At 41.8% G+C, this 25392-nt stretch overlaps 2 protein-coding genes across 4 annotated transcripts; both read left to right on the top strand.

The window, feature by feature from the left end:
• Positions 1 to 5887: 5887 nt before the first annotated feature.
• Positions 5888 to 10355, top strand: LOC113035378 (neuronal PAS domain-containing protein 4-like). The gene is made up of 8 exons (XM_026190915.1): positions 5888 to 6173; positions 7109 to 7272; positions 7464 to 7609; positions 7713 to 7812; positions 8167 to 8428; positions 8508 to 8617; positions 8893 to 9031; positions 9121 to 10355. The coding sequence occupies exons 1-8, from the start codon at positions 6073 to 6075 to the stop codon at positions 10340 to 10342; spliced, it is 2244 nt and encodes a 747-aa protein (XP_026046700.1). The 5' UTR covers positions 5888 to 6072; the 3' UTR covers positions 10343 to 10355.
• A 137-nt stretch (positions 10356 to 10492) lies between these two features.
• LOC113035379 (neuronal PAS domain-containing protein 4-like) lies at positions 10493 to 15840 on the top strand. 3 transcript variants are annotated; one of them, XM_026190917.1, is made up of 10 exons: positions 10493 to 10557; positions 10661 to 10758; positions 11047 to 11284; positions 11364 to 11473; positions 11749 to 11887; positions 11977 to 12889; positions 12995 to 13100; positions 13670 to 13827; positions 14019 to 14164; positions 14269 to 15840. In XM_026190917.1, the coding sequence occupies exons 2-6, from the start codon at positions 10665 to 10667 to the stop codon at positions 12434 to 12436; spliced, it is 1041 nt and encodes a 346-aa protein (XP_026046702.1). In that variant the 5' UTR covers positions 10493 to 10557; positions 10661 to 10664; the 3' UTR covers positions 12437 to 12889; positions 12995 to 13100; positions 13670 to 13827; positions 14019 to 14164; positions 14269 to 15840. The 3 variants fall into 3 exon arrangements, with proteins under 3 accessions (XP_026046702.1, XP_026046703.1, XP_026046701.1); XM_026190918.1 differs by having other exon boundaries at positions 13625 to 13827; XM_026190916.1 differs by having other exon boundaries at positions 12995 to 13827.
• The last annotated feature ends 9552 nt before the right edge of the window (positions 15841 to 25392 follow it).

Here is a 25392-nt window from a genome sequence, read left to right as displayed (position 1 = left end):
AAAACAAAATAAATAAATAATCACAGCTTCACCCACATTAGTGAATGAACAAGGCCGTTTCATTTTTTTTAATATATATTGTCAACAAATTCCCTATAAAGACCAAAACAAGCTGTGTGTCTGTGCAAGGCCTTTGTTTCCACTGCATGCTCAGTAAACCCACATGGCTCTGATGGTTCTGTCACTGATACACAGATATAAATTTTGTAGGTTGGGTGATTTTTATTTTATTTTTTTGACAACAGTAGTGTCTCAGACAATCTTTGATTAAAATTTAATACATATTTTTGGTTTTGGCCTTTGTTGACAACATCAGACTTAATGAGCATAAATTCATAGGTGATAAAGTTATTTTAACCATGGTTTTACTTTAATCTGGTCCTGGGAAGGAAATGCCTGAGCTAAGGTGGGATTGGAAGCTGTGTAGCCACACACTCGTGAGGATGTTTGAAGTGCCGGTCCTTGGGACCAAGTGTTCTGTTGCTTTCAGTCTCTGATTAGCTGGTCGACATTTTAAAAAAACCAGCAGGGCTCTGGGTCCCAAATATTAGCGTTTAATAACCTACATCCTAAATATTTACAACTGTGTCATATAAAGCAGTGTTCTTAAAAAACAAAACCCCCAATCTTAAACATTTAAGTAGCTGGATAAGTGCACTATAGCCATGGGACGTTTGACCTGACGGAGAGGAGATATGTTGATGCTGCGTTTGCCTAAACAGACTTCAAAGTTTGGGGCATTTGGTTGCTCTAACCCCTTTACAGACCTGTGGTGCCACTGAGACTCTGTCACTCTTAGCCCCTGCACACGCATGCATATTGACACACTCTTGATATTCCTCAGATATTTCTTTCATTTGTTTTGTGTAAAGTTTACGGGTGACATTTTTAGTAAGGACCTAAAATTAATTGCACCATAGTGGGATTAAAAAAAAAAAAAAAGTACCTGCATAACTTTCCTAGATAATAGCCACTCTCTTTCCTCCACATAATGAAGTGTCCTGCTCCACCACCCAAATATTTTTGCGTCACATGTTTAATTGGTTAGCGTCATTTTACTTTGAGTTGGATTTACAAATGAGTGATAAGCTTCTCGTGGTTACGCTTGCTTTACCATCTTTTGTGTCGCGGACAGAACCATGATAAAGAGATTGTATGCAGAAAAAGTTTTCATACCAGTAAGTATATCTTGAAAAGTTGTTTAATTTAAAAGCAACATGGTTTTAAAAACAGAACAAAATCTGGAGTGTGTTTGGATTCCTTTTACGACTGTGGGCTCCTGTTGCTGATTTGTTTTTATATATAATTTTTTTTTTTTTTTTTTTTTAAAGTGGGTCTCTGTATCTGGCAAAGTTGGTCAGGACTTCCTGTGCAATATGCTTTATAACTGTGTCAATAAATCTGAGACAGTCAAAGTGGTTACTCTTTGTATCCATTGATTTCTAAAAGTGTCCAGAGTTGTTGTCATTCATATACTGCTCTGTGGCAAAGGTGTACTGTACACCCTTTTAATTCTAAGGTTTTACCCATCAGGACCCAACAAACCATTTGGTTCTTAGCAGGGCTTAAAATTGAGTAAATGCAACCTCCGATGAACAACAAAACATGACGCATTATCCTCCGTTCACCAAAAACTAAGCCAAAATGCTCCTCCACCACCGCGCTTGGCACATGATAAGGTGTTTATGCTGATATGCTGTGTTTGGTGTTGGCCAAAACATTAGTTTCTGAGCATTGCCCGATCTGACCGTGGGGTAAATTTGCTAAGGTGTCCATTTCTTGGCAACTGAATGTTTTTCATTTGTGAAAACATTCACACTGATGTGCTGCTTTAATGCTGCAGACCAGCGAGCTCACAAAACATTTGCTTTTATTGAGGTGCTCACACTTCAGCGGCACCTGGCTGCTACATACTGTCTTAATTAAGGCTCCTGTTGATTTTTGAACTTTGACTTTAGCAGGTTTTAGTTACATATGTTGCATCTGTGTTTTTAAATGTCGTCCCTCATACAAATATTAGACTTAAGAGATGGTTACTTTCTTTTTCACATCACTGCACATATTGTGTCATAGGACTATAATAACGTGCTCTTTATGCTTAAACTTTGTTACCTCTCAAGGCCAGTATTTGGCATGTGGCAAGCTGCATGATGCAAACGTGTTCTAAGGCCCTCACCACCTTTGTTAACCCAAGACACTGATTTTTGGGGGCCTGTTTCAGGCAGAGTGAACAATTTTGTCTTTTGAGATCACAGGATGAAGTTTACTGTTGAAAGAAAACAATCTTTTATGTTTCTGACCACTTCTCTGCACCAACAGTCCTTTGTCAAAGGAATGGATTTGATCACTAAATAATGAGCATTTCTACTCACTGGAAGGCAGAGCCATGTGTGTCCAGGTTCCACCTCTTTGCTCTACAGACTGATAACTCCCCTTTGAGCTACTGTATATGGTACTTAATAGTTAGCAGGACTTTGAAGCCTCCACTTCTATATTTTCTGTTTCCTGCTTAAAAACCATCCACATCTACCCCAGCCAGCCTGTCTGAGACCCCTCACCGTCTACTCGACTGGGTTACCGCCTAACCCGCTCCCCCCGCACCAGTCTGCAGACTAATGGATTGTGTGTGGTTGCTTTTTTGGTTTCCATAAAATGAGCATCTTGCACTGAGCCTCAGCACCAAGCTCTGCCCCTGCTACCAGTGGTGTCCTGGCAGTCTGTTCCTGTCTGTCACCAGCCCCCTGCTATAAAGCCAGTGTTATCTTCAGTGTTAAGTGCACGCCACAGACGGAGGGTCAGCTTAAAGTGAGGCAGCAGAGACACCCTGTCCCGCCTGGTCCCACCGCACACAGGAAGCAGTGCTTCGCTGGGTCCCCTTTGTCTGGCCCCGGAGCCTGCTTCGAGCTGTGACGCAGGCGCTAATGCAAGGAGACACTCAGCCAAATTACGCTCTAATTTCCCCTCAGGACTCAGACGGTCCCACTGGCCCTTGAGAATTGGACTGAGGATTTGTTCAGAGTGATTTGTTTTGTCTTGTCCCTCCCATATCGATGTCCCGTTCGCTCACTCAAGTTCTAGTTCTCTGGTAAAAGGTGACTAAATTGGGGATTTGAGAATAGAGGGATTCAAGGAGCATGAGTCCTTAGAGGATAGGAGGCATAGCTGTTTAAATACACCCAAAGAGAAACAAAAGTAGTAATTTCACTAATGAACACGAATAAACGTGCAAACTAATCAGCAGTTTCGTATGCAGGCATCACTTGCCATCACTCTCGTCTTAGATGAGTGTGAGAATTTGGTAGACTTCTAAGTTTCTAGTATGCTTTAGTCATGTTTTGTGATGCCCGTAATCTACTCATCTGCTTAAAGAACTAATTTTGTGTGAGCCGCTCAGACTCAGTGCGTCATATTTGTAGACCTGTAGCTTAGTTCCCTTCCAGCAGGGGTTTAATTGAGTGACTAATATGCACGCAGTCAAAGCCCTTTGAAGGCTGCCATAACTCACTTCCTCACAAGTCTGTTCACAGATTAAACAATGATGCACCAAACTGGTTTTCTGCTTCAGGTTTGAATGGCTTGTGACTTTGTGCAAAAGTCTTAAGCCAGTCCCCATTTAGACTGCGGTTGGAAAAATGGGAAATGGATGCAACGATTTGAGATGCGGAGACACAAAAATACTGTATATGATGCGCACACACAGTCTGTATAATTTTAACAAGTCAATATTTAGTATGATCACCTTTGTTCTTCAACACAAGCAAGATTTCTTTGGATGTTGGCTGCCTTTTGTTCTGTTCTCTGTCAAGATGATGCCACAGTGCTTCAATAATGTTCAGGTCCGGGCTCTGGGGAGGCCAATCCACGGCTGATTCTGCTTAATTTTGTTTTTTATCCAGGTGAGCTTTCACTGTGTTGGCAGTGTGTTTGGGGTCATTGTCGTGCTGAAAAATAAAGCCGATACCAATTAGACACTTTTATATTGTGTTGCATGTTGGATCAAAATCTGACTACTTTTCTGCGTTTATAATTCCATCAAATTTGCCAAGATCTTCAACACCACTGGCTGAAATGCAGCTCAGAGCCTGCAGTGTGTTTTATAGATGGCTGGAGACGCTCACTGTTGTACCGTTCTCCTGTGATACATACATACATACATACATACATACATACATACATACATACATACATACATACATACATACATACATACATACATACATACATACATACTGATGATCATTAGAAGCGAAACAAATCAAATTTGGATTCATCACTGCATAAGACTCATCAACACTCATTTTCAGTCCAGTTCTTGTGTAATTTGGCATACCTCAACTTTTTCTCCCTGCTTCCCTTCCTTAAGAACGGCTTCATGACAGCCACACTTCCACTGAGACCATTTCTGATGAGGCTTCAGTGAACAGTAGACGGATCAACTAAAGGGCATCTCTCAGGCCTTTTTTTGGATTCTCTCAATTTCTTAAAGACATGACTTTCAGAAACTGTGCATCTGCTGTAGATAGTCCTCCATTTCCCTAGTTTCCTTTTTTTTTTTTTTTTTAAGGACAGCACATTATGTCACGAGGTGCCACATTTTTGATTAATACCTTTTGTTTTTGAGAATCACCTTGTTTGTGGACAAATGTATTTTTTTGGTTAACTTAGGTATTTTTTTTTTTAAATTCAATGAAATGAGAACAACATTTTTGTGACAGTAATACAAATATTAAATTCTTAAGTGTTTCTTTTTATATTTCAGTGACTCATACCTCAGTGTTAATCGGCTGAATAAATAAATAAAGAAAACGAAAATGTTCAGACACAAGAACTGGACAGAAAATGAGTGAGAAAACCCCCGATACAAACCGTGGACAACATTTCTAAAGTCTGAAGAATTATTAAGGATGACTTGATATATAAATAAATAATAGTTACAAGACAGTCTGATTCCTTGAAAGCAAAAAATAAAGAAATAAAAGTTAACCAAAGACTTTTTTCATACTCTAAAGCAGCACAGAAAACCATCAAATGCGGAATTTCTACTCCACTGCATTTCACAACAAATGCTGGAGTGAGTTTGTAAAATCCAGCAGACTCAACCGCTGGTTCTTAATCTTTCTGTCCTGTGAGCGCCATCTGTAGTCGGTTCTCCTTTTAACCCTACAAAGCCCGAACCATGAAAGTTCCCAGAAAAAAGTTCCCACTTTTTAAACGTATTTATTTTACTGGAGCCTTTATTAAATCGTGTGACAAAAGTAAAAATGAATAAAAATAAATTACATATAAATGTACACGACTCATTTTTGCGACAGTCGGTGTTTTTGTGCACTTATGGGGGACAAAAATCACGTTATACGGTTAACAGGTCTGAGTTCCTGCAACACAGAAAATAGATCAACACTAAATAATAATAGCCAATAATTTACAAAAAGGTAAAAGTATTTTACAGTGTGGTGTGATGTTCTGAATTTCAAAGCTGTTCCAAGATGGATTATCAATTTTTCCCCTTCAAAACAACAACAACAAAAACAACAAAAAAGGACTACTTTGTCCGGGTGCCAGGGGACGTCCTGATTGGCCAGGGAATCGCAGTTTTCTTAAAATACCACAGTGTCTGCACATATAAGAGGAAAGTTTCAAACATTTTTTTTGATGATTGCACTTTAATTCATCACCGCTCATTCTGCGTCCTGTCTGACGGGTTATTTTTAGGGCTCTTTTCACCAAATATAACCCGCCTCGGTCGTTTGTCATCGCGTCACAACAGGTAACATTATCCCATTTAGCCTTTTCCTCTTCCTCACTGGCTGGGTCGGAGGAGAGGTGTGGGGTTTGGGGCTATAAAAGGAGGGACGGTCACAAGTGCCTGACACTCATCTTCGGTCTGCTGAGGTAAGAGATGAAGACGCCTTTTCTTTTCACCTCACAGGGGGCTGCTTTAAATACTCACGATAGAACTTCTTTAAAACTTAAGAAAAAAGAACATTTGATTGCCTTTTTAAAAAAGCACGAGCAATGTCTGATCGTTTGCAACCAATGCTTATTCGTTAGGTGGAAACAACGGCGACAAAAATGACTATTTGGTGCAACTTGTGTAAATGTCACGTCAGTACTCCTTGCACTTCCCACCATCTGCCCGCGGATCACCGGAGCCCAGTCTACAGGAGGTTCAGGTCAGTGATAACTCTTCTTTCCCCTCCTCTCTGCTCCACGTCCTCTAGCGGCTGAATCAGCGCACGGCTGCTGGGAAAATTTGGAATCAGCTGTGCGTTATAGTGCATGCACGACGGGGAGCACTTAATCCCCTCCCATGTCTACAGCCTAGTAGCTTATTATTTGTGATACATACTAATCCAGCCTTGCACATGATGCCGCCAAAATTATGCTGAATCAAAGAAAACTCTTTCAAAGTGATTCTTTTAATATACATATATACAGGAAATATGGTTCTGAATATAACATAATAATGGAAATTCATAGTGTGTCCATTTGAAAGGTTATAACACATAAGCTAAGTCCAGATAACTGCCCTAAAAAGTCCAGTTGTGGATCTCTGATTAACTCACTGGGATACATTGTGATATAATTCTCCTTTTGTGGCACTTTCTGAGAGCTTGTGACGTGGGGCACCCCACTCAGAGGACACCCACTTTATAAGGCAATGAAGGGAGCATCAGAAGCCCAGCCTTCCCTGTGTGACGCCCACGCTGAAGCCTTGGCAGCTATAAAAACCCCAGGCTCTCCGTGGATGGGTCCAGACAGATACTGATCACGCAAAGTCTATCGAGAGCCCTCATTTCTGTTGGAGACGCACAACAGCCTCTCATATCAGCAGTTTCCATAGGAACCCTTGATATTCAAAGTCAGCTTTGGCTTGTGGGGAAGAGATATCAGGCGGGGTGAACTGTGGAAAAAAGAGGCAGGATCAGTTCAGAAAACTCTCTGTTAGGTTTTTGTTTTTTTACTCTACACTTGTCACTTAGACATCTTTTTTTTTTTTTTTTTTTGAAATGCGAGTGATGAAATAGACAAAAGTTCGGGCTCACCGGATTTACTACTTTAGTTTTCAGTCCAGCCTTCTGACCTCAGTGACCATGGTCTCTCACAGATCCACCAAAGGGGCATCCAAAGCTCGACGGGACCACATCAATCATGAGATCAAGAACATGCGTGCTCTGCTGCCCATCACCCTGGAGGACCAGGAGCGACTCTCGTACCTTCACTCCATGGCCGTCATCTGCACCTACATCAAAAAGTCTGTTCTCTTCCAGGGTAAGTTTTCATACTGCAGTCATCCTTTAATGCCTTTGAACTTTTAATCTGCATTCAGCCTGCATCGCTGTCAAACAAAATGGGACTGAGCATGAAGGCCTCTAGGGACCATATCAAAAAGTAACAGATGTGATAACCCGCAGAGATGCATGCTGTATAAGCAAGGCTGAACTCACTCTTTCCTCTCTAAGGGCTCCCAGCTGGAGAGCGATCACACTGCTCTCTGCCACATGAGGTCTTTCTTCAAGCCTTGCACGGCTTCATCCTCGTCTCCACCGCACAGGGCAGGCTGGTGTATGTGTCAGAAAATGTAGCCGAGTATCTCGGGGTTTCCATGGTGAGCCTTTTTGTTAGCTACATTGTGTTTTCAGGTGTAATGTTGCAGCACTTTTAGTTTCTGAATCTTTGGGAGCTAATGGGAAATTGTGTAACTTTCCCAGGTAGACGTGCTGCAGGGAGACACGATATATGATATGGTGGAACACTCTGATGTCGACATTGTTAAATCAAACCTGGACCTTGAAAACAACTCAATGTCAGGTAAGAAAGATTTGGAATTCAGTTTAAAATGATATGTATGGCATTTGAAACGATTATAGTGTTATCACATGCTGGTTGCTGGTACTGTCACAGATATTTCTACTGTGAGGAAAAAAAGTAAGCCGGTTTCCTTGGAAATTCAACTTGGTTTGATGCAAATCCAGTGAGGACACTAAAGAGGTTTCAGATCTGCAGAAAATGCCAAATTTGTGAAATGTGCTACTGATGCAAAATCCCCCAAATGCCCCACAAAGCCCTTATTTTAAGCCATTTTATTCATAGTGAGTTTTAAAACTTGCCCAACCTCTTTTTTACAAACATGAAAGACTAAACTGTTACGTTTTCTTTCCCCAGAGCGGAGCTTTATATGTTGCATGAAAACCTCCAAGACCTTTAAGTTGCAACATGGCAGCTGTTCCTCTATACTGGTCAGAGGAAGCTTCCAGTTCTTCCCTCAACCCTATGCATGCTCCCCTACCACTACAACCAGCGAGCCACTGTTTGTGGCTCTCTGCACCCCAACAGTGAACTGCCTGAGGAGCACCGACTCTCACTTCTGTCACAGCTTCAACAGCACACATGGACTGGATATGAGCTTTATGAAGCTGTCAGATAGGTACAATTGCACAACTTCTTCTGTGAGCAGGCATAATGAACGTTTTCCTGTTTATTGACATTTTGATTTTCCTTTTTAGCGTTTCTCCTTTGTTGGGGTATTCAGCAGAGGAAATGATTGGTCGATCATGGTACAGCCTCGTCCATCCTGAAGATCTGTCGCTGAGTGCAGATTCTCACAGAAGTTTGAGTAAGTGAACAACAGCCTTTAAGACAAAGAGACAGCTAAATGTTAGGATTTCAGTATTCACTGGCACATTAAATAGCTGTTGTCATCTATTCACAGCACACTGAGCACTTTAGCTTTCAGTTGTTGAATGATATGAAATAGTAAATATTAAGACTGTTTAGCATCATTCTCTTTGAATGCAGTTCTTTAGTTCAGCACGTTACATATTTATTTTAGCGTGTGCGATACGTTTGAGGTTTTGTGTGCACGGTTATAACCATGAACATTTCCTCCAGTGCACTCAGATGACGGCTTCCAGGTGGAAATGGTGCTGAGACTCCAGCGCATGGATCTGTCGTGGTGCTGGATCTACAGTCGAGCCACCAAAGTCTCTGGGGAATGCCAGACCATCAGCTGCACCAACTTCATCATCAGGTATTATGACCTCCTCTGGAAAAACTGAGCACATGTTTCAGTGTTTTCCCAGTAAAGACGCTGACTTGTTGCACGTTGTGTTCCTGCAGTGAAACTGAGGCCAGATTTCTTCAGAAGAAAATCAGCAGCATGGCCTTCAAACCAGCATTTCTGCCAAATTCCTACCACTGTGCTCAACACCCTCAAAGCTCCAACAATAAAAGTCAGAGGACACCCAACAGCCAGAGTGAGGAGCCTGGTGCCAGAGATACGAGGGAGTCTGAGCACGACACAGACTGTGTGGTGAGCGGCTCTTCCCCGAGCTCACCTGCCCTTCTGGGTGATAGCCCTGCTGTCCTCATCCCTCCATACAGCCCCGCCTCCTCCAGCTCCTCTCTGCAGCAGGAGGAGCTCAGCCATGACATTCTGATGGATGTGCATGTATGCACAGATCAGTGGCTGTGCTCCCCTGAGGCCTCTCCCTCCCATTATTCCTACCCAGAGACTGGGCTCACCTGTCACCATTCACCCTCAGACTCCCTCCCTGCAGCCACTCAAACCTTTGACCAGCCATCCTTTGGCACGCTCAGTGGCCACACTCCACCCACCTCATCATCGCCATCCTGTGATTTCAGAGATTATACATCTGACGCTCGCTTAGTTCCAGACTGTCTCTCTGTGTCCGACATGTGTGAGAGCCCAGCGGACTGTGCTCTGCATCCAGATGATTTCGGCCTTCTGTTGCAGCCACAAGAGGGCAGCGTTGTCCAACTGCATCATGATGCTCCTGACTTATCCACACATACCAGTGTTTTTAATCCCAGCCAGTCTCCCACATCCCTAGAGCCTAACCAGTATAGCGAAAGTGAGCAGGTGGAGATCAGTATTCTGGCCCAGCAGATCTCCTCGCTGGCCAGCAGGTTTGACCGGCATCACACTGTGAATCCCTATCAGCATGTGGTCCAAACTACAGCCACCAACACGATGCCCTCAGCCTGTGACTGGCCCCCTAATTCTCCTCCCCCCTCAGTTCGTCTTCCCAATCCTGCGCTGGTTCTTGATGTTGCCATGTTTGACAGCTTCATGAAAGATCTGAACATGTTCACAAGAAAAGGCAGCACATTGAGCGATACCAACTACCAGCAGGGCTTAGTGTGCAGCAGGAACGGGCACCATCCCCATCAGGAGCAGCAGGAGCACATTGGCTTCATTGCAGAGGAGCTGCTGGCTGCAGAGCACTTCACCGTGGGCAGCATCGCCATAGATCCCATCAGTATGCAGCTGGGATGCCATGATCAAACCACTGGGTTGCTTCAACATCATCTCTACTAAACAGTCCACCCTAATGAGATGGCACATGACAGTTGTCGGGTACAGATGGTGCTGAGACTCCAGTTCGTGGATCTGTCATGGTGCCGGATCTATAGTGGAGACAAAGAGTGAGTGACAGATCAGCTGCCTTGCATGGCTTCACCCTCATCACCAGCACACAGGGCACGCTGGTCTGTGCTTGAGAACGTGTAGCTGAATATCTCGGGCTTTCCACGGTGAGCCCTTTTGTGAATTACATTGTCATTTTCAGGTGTAATGTTGCAGCAGTGATGGATTTTGAATCTGTTAGAACTAACACCAACTATGACACTTTCGCAGATGTATGTACTGCGAGGAGACACGTTATGACATGGTGGGATGTTCCGATACTGAGATTGTTAAATCAAACCTGGACATCGAAAGCAACATATTATCAGGTAACCAAAATTTCAAATGATGCGCGGCATTTAAAATGACTGTATAAAACGATCCCCCTCTTTTTGCTGTAATATTACTGACATTGCTGCTGTAGGTGGAAAAAATGAGCCAGTTTCCCCTGAAATCTGTTTATGAAATCCATTACTGATGCAGCATTGTGCTACAAAGCCCTTATTTTAAGTGAATTTCTTCCATTTAATTCATAGTTGGTTTTAAAACTCGGCAAAACTAGTCTTAAATGTTTTAACAAACATGAAAGACTAAACTGACGTGTTTTCTTTCCTCAGAGCGGAGTTTTATATGTTGCATGAAATCCTCCAAGACCTTTAAGTTGCAACATGGCAGCTGTTCCTCTATACTGGTCAGAGTTGAGGGAAGATCTGGAAGCTTCCTCTGTGTGTCCTTCCTTACCACCACCACCACCACTGAGCCACTGTTTGTCACTGTCTGCACCCTAGCAGTGAACTGCCTGAGGAGCACGGACTCTCATGGACTGGATATGAGCTTTATGAAGCTGTCAGATGGGTACAATTGCACAACTTCTTCTGTGAGCAGGAATAATCAGCATTTTTCTGTTTATTGACATTTTGATTTTCCTTTTTAGCGTTTCTCCTTTGTTGGGGTATTCAGCAGAGGAAATGATTGGTCGATCATGGTACAGCCTCGTCCATCCTGAAGATCTGTCGCTGAGTGCAGATTCTCACAGAAGTTTGAGTAAGTGAACAACAGCCTTTAAGACAAAGAGACAGCTAAATGTTAGGATTTCAGTATTCACTGGCACATTAAATAGCTGTTGTCATCTATTCACAGCACACTGAGCACTTTAGCTTTCAGTTGTTGAATGATATGAAATAGTAAATATTAAGACTGTTTAGCATCATTCTCTTTGAATGCAGTTCTTTAGTTCAGCACGTTACATATTTATTTTAGCGTGTGCGATACGTTTGAGGTTTTGTGTGCACGGTTATAACCATGAACATTTCCTCCAGTGCACTCAGATGACGGCTTCCAGGTGGAAATGGTGCTGAGACTCCAGCGCATGGATCTGTCGTGGTGCTGGATCTACAGTCGAGCCACCAAAGTCTCTGGGGAATGCCAGACCATCAGCTGCACCAACTTCATCATCAGGTATTATGACCTCCTCTGGAAAAACTGAGCACATGTTTCAGTGTTTTCCCAGTAAAGACGCTGACTTGTTGCACGTTGTGTTCCTGCAGTGAAACTGAGGCCAGATTTCTTCAGAAGAAAATCAGCAGCATGGCCTTCAAACCAGCATTTCTGCCAAATTCCTACCACTGTGCTCAACACCCTCAAAGCTCCAACAATAAAAGTCAGAGGACACCCAACAGCCAGAGTGAGGAGCCTGGTGCCAGAGATATGAGGGAGTCTGAGCACGACACAGACTGTGTGGTGAGCGGCTCTTCCCCGAGCTCACCTGCCCTTCTGGGTGATAGCCCTGCTGTCCTCATCCCTCCATACAGCCCCGCCTCCTCCAGCTCCTCTCTGCAGCAGGAGGAGCTCAGCCATGACATTCTGATGGATGTGCATGTATGCACAGATCAGCGGCTGTGCACCCCTGAGGCCTCTCCCTCCCATTATTCCTACCCAGACACAGAGCTTGCTGCAGCCACTCAAACCTTTGGCATGCTCAGTGGCCACTCTCCATTTATCTCCTAATCTCCGACTAATTATTTCAGAGCGTGTACATTCTCAATTCTGATGCTCGCCTTGTTCCAGACTGCTCATTTGTATCCGACACGTGTGAGAGCCCAGCGGACAATTTCGACCTTCAGGTTAAGCCACAAGGAAGCAGCGTTGACCAACTGCATCGTGACCCATACGTACCAGTCTCTTTAATCCCAACCAGTATCTCACATCCATAGAGCCTGACAGCAGAGAAACCAGTATTCTGGCTTAGCAGTACGGCTTAGTGTGCAGGATATATGGGCCCCATCCCATCAGGAGCAGCAAGAGCACACTGGCTTCATTGCAGAGGAGCTGCTGGCTGCAGAGCACTTCACGTGCAGCATCACCATAGATCCCATCAGTATGCAGCTGGGACGCCATGATCAAACCACTGGGTTGCATCAACTCAATTCACCAGCTATATGCAAAGCAGCATTCAGCAAGGTACTTTCTACTAAACAGTCCACCTATTTATTGATTTGCTGCTTTGGTATGTAAGCTTTAGAGATATTTAATTAATGTCTAATTTTATTTTCTGTCTTTCTTTAGGTGGAGCTTGCTGAAGAAAACCCATCCTGAAATAAGTCTGAGACTTAACTGGACGACCACTTGTATGACATATTGTCATAAACCTCCACTGGATTTAAAGGCGAGTGTGAGTAAAGACAACTAAAGGACATCTTCTCAGATGTTATTTTCATATGCAACACTTTCCCATCCTGAAAAGCTTAGTTAAAGCTCATGTAGACATTCTTTTATTTTTCCTTTCTGCAATTTTGTCAGCTGGGTTTTATGTTACACTGATGTCTTAATTTGAGAAAAAGTACTTTTTAAGAATCTGACAGCATTTACACTGACATAGATCCGTTTATCTTCTAATATTGTGACAACATTTTAAAAATGAGCACCTAGTGCCATTGTCACTGCAAATATCAGCAGTTTCCATAGGAACCCTTGATATTCAAAGTCATCACCTTCCCACAAGCTAACGCTATAAGGCAGGGTGAGCCATGAAAAAGAGGCTGCATGAGTTCAGGCCAATTACTCTTTTTTTTCTTGCAATTAGATTTTCATTTAAAAAAAAAGCGCACTACACTTGGCAGTTACACATCAGAATGATCTTTAAATGCAAGTGTGGAAACAGACAAAAGTTCGGGCTCACCGGATTTACTACTTTAGTTTTCAGTTCAGCCTTCTGACCTCAGTGACCATGGTCTCTCACAGATCCACCAAAGGGGCATCCAAAGCTCGACGGGACCACATCAATCATGAGATCAAGAACATGCGTGCTCTGCTGCCCATCACCCTGGAGGACCAGGAGCGACTCTCGTACCTTCACTCCATGGCCATCATCTGCACCTACATCAGGAAGTCTGTCCGGGGTAAGTTTTCATACTGCAGTCATCCTTTAATGCCTTTGAACTTTTAATCTGCATTCAGCCTGCATCGCTGTCAAACAAAATGGGACTAAATCTTCAGTACCCTTGAGACCAAATCAAAAAGTAACAGATGTGATAACCTGCAGAGATGCATGCTATATAAGCAAGGCTGAACTCACTCTTTCCTCTCTAAGGGCTCCCAGCTGGAGAGTGATCACACTGCTCTCTGCCACATGAGGTCTTTCTTCAAGCCTTGCACGGCTTCATCCTCGTCTCCACCGCACAGGGCAGGCTGGTGTATGTGTCAGAAAATGTAGCCGAGTATCTCGGGGTTTCCATGGTGAGCCTTTTTGTTAACTATTCGGCATTTTCAGGTGTAATGTTGCAGCACTTTTAGTTTCTGAATCTTTGGGAGCTAATGGAAAATATTGTCTTTTCCCCCAGCTAGATGCACTGCAGGGAGATGCAGTATAAGACATGGACTCCAGTGCATGGATCTGTCATGGTGCTGGATCTATAGTTGAGCCATATGGAGAGTGCCAGCCCATTAGCTGGAGCAGGAGGAGGTCAGCCATGACATTCTGATGGATGAGCATGCATGCACAGATCAGGGGCTGTGCTCTACTCTCTGCTCAGAGACCGAGCTCACCTGTCACCATTCACCCTCAGACTCCCTCCCTGCAGCCACTCAAACCTTTGACCAGCCATCCTTTGGCACGCTCAGTGGCCACACTCCACCCACCTCATCATCGCCATCCTGTGATTTCAGAGATGATACATCTGACGCTCGCTTAGTTCCAGACTGTCTCTCTGTGTCTGACATGTGTGAGAGCCCAGCGGACTGTGCTCTGCATCCAGATGATTTCGGCCTTCTGTTGCAGCCACTTTGAGGCAGCTTTGTCCAACTGCATCATGATGCTCCTGACTTATCCACACATACCAATCTTCTACAGCCACAGAAGCTGGTTCTTGATGTTGGCATGTTAGACAGCTTCATTAAAGATCTAAACATGTTCACAAGGAAAAGCAGCATATTGAGCAATACTAGCTACCATCTAGCAGCAGTGTATAACAGGAATGGGGCCCCATCAGAAGCTGCTGGCTGCAGAGCACTTCACCGTGCAGCATCACCATAGATCCCATCAGTATGCAGCTGGGACGCCATGATCAAACCACTGGGTTGCATCAACTCAATTCACCAGCTATATGCAAAGCAGCATTCAGCAAGGTACTTTCTACTAAACTATTGATTTGCTGCTTTGGTATGTAAGCTTTAGAGATATTTAATTAATGTCTAATTTCATTTGTATGACATATTGTCATAAACCTCCACTGGATTTAAAGGCGAGTGTGAGTAAAGACAACTAAAGGACATCTTCTCAGATGTTATTTTTCATAAGAAACTTATTCCTGAATGTAGAGCTAAAGCTCATGTAGATTTTGTTTTCCTTGGGCTTCACTCAAAGTATTGACAGGTGTCACAATCCTGTAGGTAGCAAACTGAAATGTCATATGTGCCACCAGCTACAGGCTGAGACATCCGTCATCTTCTATTCTTCTGATACATCAAGAAAACAAATATCAGTAAAAGACATTTCAAGGAAACCTTCACTAAAATGTCGTGTCTGCAAGCAACTTATGTGGGTTTTATACTGTCCCAACACTATGGATAAAACCTGCTGTCAGCTGAGTTTTGTTTTGCTAAAGTCTTTTTTTTCATAAAAATGTACTTGAAAAACAAAATAAAAGTAAGTGAGATCATTCACCCTGCTTTATCGCCATAGTTTTTAACACAAATTGGGTTTTTTTTCTTCTTTGTATGCCATTAAAACTTTCATACTGTCATAGTTAAAGATGTTAGACAAGATGAAGCTACCTCAGTGGTACAGCTAAATCCATTCAAAGTCTGAATTTTGTGCCTTAAATTGTGTTATTCCCTGCATATTCAGAACTCTGAGTCATTCCTGCGGTTTGCTTCAGAAATATTTGAAATGTAAATAAATCTAAAGAAAATCAGAGGCTTTGTTGTTTATTCATTATAACACAGAGTTAATAAAGAGGACTGCCCACGTTCTCTATAAGGTTTTGCTGAATGCGGTTAAGGGGCCTATAGTAGATATTTAAGAGGTAATATATAAAAACGTTGAAACTTTATTTTTAATGACAGAAAGACGTTGTGTGCACATTACTGAGATGCCCTCTTACACATCACAGGTCGCCCTTCTTTATTATCAGAGCTGCCTGGGGTAGCTGGACGCTTGCAGTGACCTGAGTGAACCAAAAGCTTTGTGTTGTAAAAGATACTGAAGCACCCTTTACAGCTGGAAAGACTGTTGATTTGGAGGTCCATCACCAGAAATGACCTTTCATACTACACTTTATTATGTAAGCCATCATTATAAAATATTGACTAGTGCAGGCACAAAACACATCTTTATGGAATAACAGTTATTTATCACAAGAGGGCCTACTGAGTACTTTGTAGCCAATCAGACCACAGCACATTGTCTACTGGGCTCTTCGGGGCTCCATTGATTTTTACATCTTGTGGGCAGTGACACCAACAAGAGCACATAAACTGTGCACAGTGAAATCAGTTACGGATTTAGGTTGATGTGCAGAGTCGATGAATAAATGCGCATTTAGGCGACTGATGGATCGCGGAGGTTAAAAGCAGAAAAGATTTGCATGCATGCACAAACGTAGGGGAGAAAGCTCGCGGGGAGGCACCACAGGCATGCAGCTAATACAGTGTTCATGTTTCTGTCATGAGACTTAGAATCACCACTAGATGGAGTGATAACTCCAACACCTTTGTCTTAACACAGACACTACGTGCTGTTGGTGTGACACTACTTAAATAAGCAAATAAAGAGGAGTGTGCGTGTCTCTGTGTGTGAGTGTGTATGGCAATGAGAGCACAGAAGGACATCAGTTCGGTCCATTCATGAGCAAAGAGTCCAGATGCCGAGCGTTATCCACAGAGACCCAATTAAGAGGGATGTCTGTTGAAGGGTACAATGGCAAATAAAGTTCCTAACAAGTCTCCACATCTGCTGTGCTCCAGTCTCCCCGCATCACTCAGCAGCACCTGAAACATCAGTGATTTCCCCGAGGCACGGTGACACTAACATCGCGGCTTTGGCGCATTTGTCCACACCAAGGAGACTGCAAAAAATATAAACCCTTTTCATTTCACCGACACACACAATGAACACTCCAAGCATTCCCATGTCTCTGCAGATTACACAGCTCAGCAGTAAAGTCAGTTTGGCACTCTTCCGTCGCTGTGGTTACACACTTCCAATAAGCTCAGGCTGTGCGCTCTGTTTTTATTCCATCTGTAAAAATCGTCACAAACAACATTATTTTTATATTATTATTATTATTATTATTATTATATTATATATAAAAGGGAGATGCAGTTGTAATATTAGATTAGTGTCTCATTGTGTGAGGGGAAATAGTGATGCAAAGTAATGGCACACGCTGATGATGTCAAAGCAGAAGCGAGAGAGATGAAAAATCAAGACGCAAACACGCATATACAGACACAGGCTATAAGCAGGGACGCACTCACTTTATCTATAACTCGGATCACTTAATCACATAGGCCACCCTGCTATCTCTCTGATATTAAATTAAGATGAAGAGTGGTGAAATTAACAGAATCCATGCCTCACAGGAGTGGTGAAGTAATGTAGGTGTCTGGCAGTGGAAGTGAAAGATGAAACACGTTCGGGGGATGCTGTGATTCATATCTAGGATCTGAGAGTGTTACTGAGGCTGGAGGTACCGCACGGTGGAACTGACAAAAGAGAAACGGAGGCAAAACTGTCATCTGCCTTACTTCAGTAGCTCATAAAGTGCTTTCTCAGGTGGATGGCTGGAGGGCGGATGCTTGGAGGCGGGTAGGCGCAGGGGTGCATTTGAACAAAGCAACTCATGGATGGGATTCGTCTCCAATCCGTGCCTCCCACAGAAAGCCAGTTTCTCATATCCCCCCTCACCTGTGGCTTCTCACAATAATTGCCTCGTTTGCTTGCAAAAGAAAAAAAAAAACTCTCCAAATTGAAACTCTAGCTGATTCCAGGAAACAGGGCCTCAGGTGGCATGGCCGTGTCTTCGTTTATTTACAGGCTTTATGCTTTTATTGTTGCTGCAACCAACGCTCGAGAGCTCTGTATTGGAAGCTTATCTCTGGCAATACGTGTATTTTGAAATAGATGAGGATGTGGCGAGCCACCCAGCTACGATGATTTGTCCATTTTGCTCTGGGATTGTTTGGCAGATGGAAACGGTGACACAAACCGAAGCCACCAAGGTCACAGAGAGGTGCTGCAAGCTGTCTTGAGGGACACCCGTGCCGTTATTACGTGTTAACCCGAAACTGGCTTTTTATTCTAGTCTAATTTATTTTCTCTTCGTCTCCATGTACGAAGCAGCTTGCTATTGTTTTGACTACATCACATTTTCATCTATAACACTGTTGCCCCATATTTCAAAAAGAGGCAAAATCACCTGACTGGTCCTGGTTCAGTCACAGGCAGCACACTGACACTGTAACTGGGTTAAACAAAAATACTCAAAATAGACCGCAGCCTGTTCCTTCAGCACTCCCCTCCCGTTTGTCCTGTTGCTATGCCTGAAACCACAGCTCTGATTCAACACTGGATCCCAGTCATGAACAGTCAACATATCCTGCTGATATTCAACAGAGAAAGGCCAACCAGCCGGGGAGCAGAATACAAATGGCGGCCTAACAGTGGATCCTACTTGCATATGAATGATTGTTTCATTTTCTACTGTTCTCTTTCAGGGAAGAGTTTGCTGCTCGAGGCAGAGCACCTGTCCTCAGAGGAGAGATAAGCATCCCATGGCGGCAAGATTTGATAAACATCTTATTCTTTGTTGATGGAAATTCTTGTGTACTAAAAAATAAAAATAGTTCTCAAAAAAATTCCATTAGGGAATTTAGAATACATGCATAGATAGTGTATAGTGCTTTACAGCAGTCCCGTGGAACAGATTTCCACGGGTTTAAATTTAAGCTCTTTACTGTGCAGAAGCAATACTACTGGTATTAGGGAGGTAAGGTCTCCTGGTATATTCTGTATTTACCTCCAAAAACTCAGACTCAAGCATTCAGAAAAGCAATGATCTGTGCAGGAATTTCAATACACATTTGCTCATAGGTGGATCTCCACGATACAGTCTGATTTTCCGAGCAGCACCGTTGTCCTTGCAGTAATGTGGATGTTTGAAGTAAGCGATGAAGACGCTGGTAATGCTTGTAATTTTCCGCATGTGCACCACGCGTATTATATATGTACACAGGGCATGCATGATTAACGAGTTTATCCCTCTACCTCTTCACAATCTCAGGGGTCGAAGTAAATAAACATGAAAGAGTGCATTTTTTGCAGGGTTCACAGAAGCTTGAAAGATGATTTTAAAAGCAGTTAAATGTGATGCAATTAGAGCCTTAACATGAGCTAGTTCATTTTTAATAAGAGTTGAATAAAAAAAAGGAGTCAAAGTAAAAAAAATAAAATAAATAACTCATGCATAGCTAAATCTATTTAATCAAATAATGCAAATCAGTTTCATAAAAGAGTTACTGTGGACAAATTTATATAGTGCTGATTATGAGTAATCAGACTACTTTCAGTGATGTTGAATTTATTCATAAACAGGTGGAATGAGTTAGTATATTAAGCTGTGCACAAAACCAGTAACTTTCCGAAGTTCCGAAGGAGTAGCTCCTATGGCAGGTTAAGCTGTTGCAGAGATTGGGTGTAATCACTGTAAAATCTCAATTTTTGTGTCTGGGGTATCTAAGATAATCTGACTGATTAGATGTAGCTCTCTAACTAGGGAATGAAAATGCAAGAGTTTGGCCAAATATGGTAGTGTCATCACCTTTTAAAAAAAGAAAAACACAGCCAGCGTTGATAATATAATTGCTGAAACACAAGTGCAGGTTAGTTAATGAAGTCATATTGGGATGGATGGAAAAGACTGAAGTGGAAGCATGCTGGCAGCAGGAAAACTGATGGTGTGGATCGTGGGCAGAATGGGATCCAGGGACCTGGAAGTTAAACTACATTGGAGAAGCAGACGGGTACTAGAAGGACTGTGATTCAAGCAAACACAGGAGCAGAAGACAAAATGATAAGAGCTCAGATGATGGCAAGAAACGTGACAGACTGCACAAGGAGAGTCTATGTGCTGGTATGTGCTAGGGGGAAGAGCAGAGTATTTGAAGCAGGCTTGATGATTGTGATGTAGTGCAGCTGCTGATTCTCTCCTCCAGCTCGAACACACCTGTCTTCACTCCTACAATCAAGCGCACAGATGAGAGAGAGAGGAACTCCAGGCAAGTGTGGAGGAAGTGGAGGCAGACAGGAAGCCAGTGGAGGGAGGATAGCACTGGTGCCTCATGGTCATACTCTTGTTGTAAAATGAGCAGCCATGTTTTGTGTCACCTGTAGACAGTAGGGAAATCATTACTTTGCACTTACACACACAGGATTACAGAATTTCACCTCTGTGAAAAGTCTTAACAGAAAACAGCAGCGCTGACAAGTGATCTGATCTGTTTATTGACTTTGAAGGAGGTATTGCAGATCATGCCAAGGATTTTCACAGAATATCGATCGCATGAGGCCAAAGGGCCAAAAATCAGACAATATATCAGATCAAATAAGGAAAAAGCTCTAGCTGTTGATGAACACAACACTAGAGTTTTAAAAAAGGTCATCTGCTTGTTTTCTGCTTATGTGTTTACTGCTTTAAAAGGCCATAAACTAAAGCTGAAAACATCAGACAGTGTTTGTGAAACATAAAGCCCTCTTAGCTAATGCAGCTACAATAGTTAGAAGGTCCCAAGGCCCAAAAAAGCTGCACAGTGTTGCTAAAGTCAGCCTATACTTTAACTTAAAATAATTCCCCCCAGGGATCAATAAAGTATTCTGATTCTGATTCTGAACGTAAACTCTAAAACATTGATGGGTAAAGCTCTTTCACCATCTCGATTTGTGCTCCTGTCTTTCCATCATAAGTCTCGCTTTCAGTCTGTTTCAGTCACGAGCTATAGCCTACCTCTTCCCTGACTCATGTTCTCAATCAGTTTCTCCTTTGGTTCAACTCTCATTTCCCATTATGTACTCCTGTGTTTGCTGCAGTCATTATTCACTCCCATGTGTGGTTCAAAGAGGAAGCAGTTTTCAATTCATATCTGAGCGTGGAAGGAAAGAACTAATTCTTGCAGATAATATGTTAACAGATATGCTATTTCATTTGAAGACGTACTTATAGGCCCGTGGTATTTTACCATTCATTTTTACACTGACCATTTTATTTAATCACTGTTTGTGTTTTGGTGTCCTTAGATAATTATTTTATGGTGTTTAAAATTTAGTTAATTGCCCCTGACTCAAGTTAGGGTGACCAACCGTGTGACATTTTTTCTTTCACCATTCATTAACCAGACAGAGAAGGCATTGTTAAAGTTTTCTTTAGGCAACCAGTATTAATAAAAAAAAATTTTTAATCACTGAACCAAGTGTCCTGTTTTTTGGAAATCAAAATATGGTCACCCTACTTAGGTGCACATATATTGTAGTTTCACACACAGTCTGTAAAAACAAACCGTCAAGAACTGCAGATCCTTAGGAGAAACTATTCCTTTCAATTTTTTCCGGACTTCTGAGCAGTTTAAATATCTTTACAGTTGTAAGCTTTATTATAGGGATATGATGGTAGCATTCTGTCAGGACAAGAAAGACAACCAGAAAGCATCTCTCCTCTTTCATCTCAGACAGCGCTGCCATTAAACTTCTTGTCTGTTTGCCTTCATCCTTTACATTACTGCCATCTTGTGGCCACAGTCTGCTATTGTTGCTGAAAGCTGCACTTCTCTTGTGCTTATAGGAAACTGTAGCTGTCTCTGTTTTACAGGCGTGTCCTTTTCCCATTAACAATGAGCAGAGATGCCAGTAACTTTTTTTCCTGGCGGTTTTTATTATGTGCATCTCTGCTTGCCTTTCTTTAAAAGTCACCGCAGACGCAGGAAGATCGTGAAGGACCTCAGCCATCCCAACAACAGACTGTTCTCTCTGTTGAGGTCAGGAAAGCGATTCCGCTCCCTGAAGACCAACACAGAGAGACTGAGGAGGAGCTTCTTCCTGCAGGCGATACGGTCTCTCAATCACACCACCACACAGCACACAGTACTGACCCACACATACAGTTCTTACACACACACTGGACATTCTGGACATTGTTTTCACTTCATCACTTAAATCACTTTAAGCATATTTGCACTGTACAAGACATAATGTGGATTGCACAACACTGGACATTATATTCTTCATTTCCAGTTAATACTTGTACAGCTGCTGTTATTGTGTATATATTTATTTATATTTCTTCATACATTCTTATATAGTTCTATATTGTGTATTTTGTTGTACAGTTATTTTATTTTCAACTTTAATTTATATATTTTATCTTATTCTTTCCCAGTTAAATTTACCCTTCATTCTAATTTGTGTTGTACAGTTATTTCATTTTTAACCTTAATTTATATTTTATTCCTTCCTAGTTAAATTTACCGTTTTTAATTTTTCATATTTATTTCCTATCTTATTCATAGCCTTTTCCTTTTTTGTTTTTCTTTAGGTCACGAGCAGTTGTCCAAGCATTTCACTACATATCGTACTGTGTATGACTGTGTACGTGACAAATAAAATTTTAATTTGAATTTGAATTTGATTTGAATTTGACCGCTGGGATGTAATGCTAAAGCAGCGTTAGCCTTTCTCAAGTAAGCCTTCTTACCATTTTTTCCATCTTTACTTGCTCTAAGACTATTTAGCAGCACAACTCGGGTTGTAGCTGAAATTCTATTGCATGACATATAACACAAGGACTAAAGGGCAGGCTAGACAAGCACAGAAACCTTGCTGAAGATGTGATTTGCCACATCTTTAAAATACTGCTATAGCATTATTTTAATGCTCTAGCGTCTTCTTAATGATAGTAATGTGTTGTGAAGTCTTTTTGTATTCTTGCCAGTTTGCTTTGTTGTATTTGAGTAACCGTAGCCTACAGTTTGTATTGTTATCTAGTAATTGTGTGACAGTGGATTCCATGTCACAAAACACTTAACTAGTGTAACGAGTAGTGCACTTACTTTCTCATGAGCGTAATTAACTACTTTTAAGAAAAGTAACAAGTAATGTTTAATAGATTACCCGTTTAAAAAATGACCTGACACTGCACGTTGTAAAGGTTTTTTACTCACACACTGATGCAGTTCTACAAGTTCAACCCTCCACGTTGCCGCTAGGCAGATTAGCCTATTTTAGCCTTTCTAAATAAAATAAGACAATGTGCAGTGGGAGGGGAACTCAAATACTAACCAATGAAAGCATTCACACAAAAATCGATTTCACTTTCATCCAGATAATTATTTACAAATCAGTCACCATCACTGGGAAGTAAAGAAGTAGTTTTCATGACATATCATCAAATATATTATAGGAAAGTACAAAAAATAAATAACCTGTATGTTACCTGGGGCAACATTGTGCTGTAATTGCAAAAGACCATGGAAGAAGGGCACAAAGTTAGCATACAATGTAAAAATATATTGTATTTGTAAGGAAAAGAGATGGAATTATCCAAGAGTGTTTTGTAATGGATTTAAAATAATATGTAATTCCCATTCTCTACTCGCACATATTAGGGAATGGAGTGATGATGAGATATCATATGGTGATGAGGAAGGTGATTTTTGTGTATATGTTCATGCAATTAAATGTTGCTTTCATTAAACGTGAAATGTGCAGCACATAAACAAACAGTGTGTCTAGTTTTTAATGTGTTTGGTTAGAACAAAAATTTTCTTTCATTAAATAGAAATCTTTCTTCTGCATGAACAGATCAAATGTTTCAGTTTGTGCATTATGGTATATTGTTGCCTTGAGGCAATACATTTTAAATAAATGTAATAAAAAAAAGATAGATATATATTGTTATAGTGTTATAGCTATTTTTACAACTATGTTTCCTACTGCTGTTATTTGTATTGACAACATATAAGCAGGGAGCTGCGTGACTGCTATGTAATTAATATATGATACATAAGGAGTGATATATGGGGATTCTAAATAACGCATTATTATATTATGACTTTGTTATGTACATTACAGTGACAGCTTATGACCGTTTAAATACATAACAATTTGAACACATTCACAATGTTCCTGAATAACAAACAAATTGTGTTCCTTTTTCACAACTGTTTTCTTAACCTCTTATCTAATTGAAGGTCACTGTGGGCATACAGGGTGAGAGGTACATCCTGGGCTGGTTGTCAGTTTGTCCCAGGAGCAGAAGTAGAGATTGCCAGGGATGAAGCTAGCTCACAGAGTCACATTCACATTCCTGTACTGTATGCCTGGTTTGCACCATCTCAAACGTCTGCTCCCTCTTTGCCATTAGTTTGTACTTTCAAGCACGTTTGGCATTTTATGAGTCATTGTCTCTGTTCTTAATCCGCCTTGACTGGCAAGAGCGTTCTTTTTTTTGCCTTTCTTCTGTGTGACTCTGTGGGTGAGTGGATGATTCTTTGAAATTCACCACAAATCATGGGACCCCTTTCGACGCCCAGTTATCTTGGGTTTAGCTCTCATTAATAATTCTGACGGTGTATCTCACTCAAAGGGCATGAAGGCTCAGCTCATGCATAACGAGACAGTATTCAAGTCAAATGTTTCTACATTCTTATTTTAGAATGAATTTTTGTGCATAATTCTTCTAGCTCCAGTCCTTTTAATCTTTTCCTTTGACTCTCTGGAAACCTTTTCATCTACACATTTGGATTTTTCCGAACTGGCACAAAATCTCTGACTTCTGTGTCCATCAGCTGAGGAGTTTTGTTATTATTGAAGATACACGGAGAAAAGAGAAATCCACTGGCTTTTCAGAAAACCGCATTCTCTGCAGGCTACTTTGAAGTTCCGGGGATTAACATATAATGTATGTTTTGTGTAGATGTTAATATTTCTGAATGATTTCAGACAGTGCTCTGTAAAGTGTAGTGACACAGTAAAACAAAAGGAGCCAAAATCTTCCCATTACAGAGAAAAAAAAGCCTCCCCGTCTGAGCGAGCTCGGATCAACCACGAGAAAAACTTTGGGTGGCAGAGGGGACAGAGGAAAGCTCTTGTAGTTTTAGCACTCTGCAAAACAAACTGAGCCTGGCGGTGGTCGCTGTGTGACTGTGTGGGTGATCTGAGAGGTGCTGAGAAGACAATGTGGGGAAGAACGTCCCTGTACCATAATGGCACTCGTACGTTTTTTTTTTCCCCATTTTTTTCTTTATTGCATCACTCGACCTTCTGCAGAACATGTAAAACTTCGCTCCACTGCTGCTCAGCAGGGCTTGATGCATCCATTTTTTATTTTCTCATTTTTCCTCTAAAACACACGCTGGGCAGCAGTGGATGAGAGTAGGGCTGCCACAAACGATTATTTTGATAGTCGACTAGTCACCGA

Source organism: Astatotilapia calliptera, chromosome 13 (genome assembly GCF_900246225.1).
Source record: "Astatotilapia calliptera chromosome 13, fAstCal1.2, whole genome shotgun sequence".
Taxonomy (NCBI): Eukaryota; Metazoa; Chordata; class Actinopteri; order Cichliformes; family Cichlidae; genus Astatotilapia; species Astatotilapia calliptera.
This window is presented reverse-complemented; position numbering and strand designations above follow the sequence as displayed.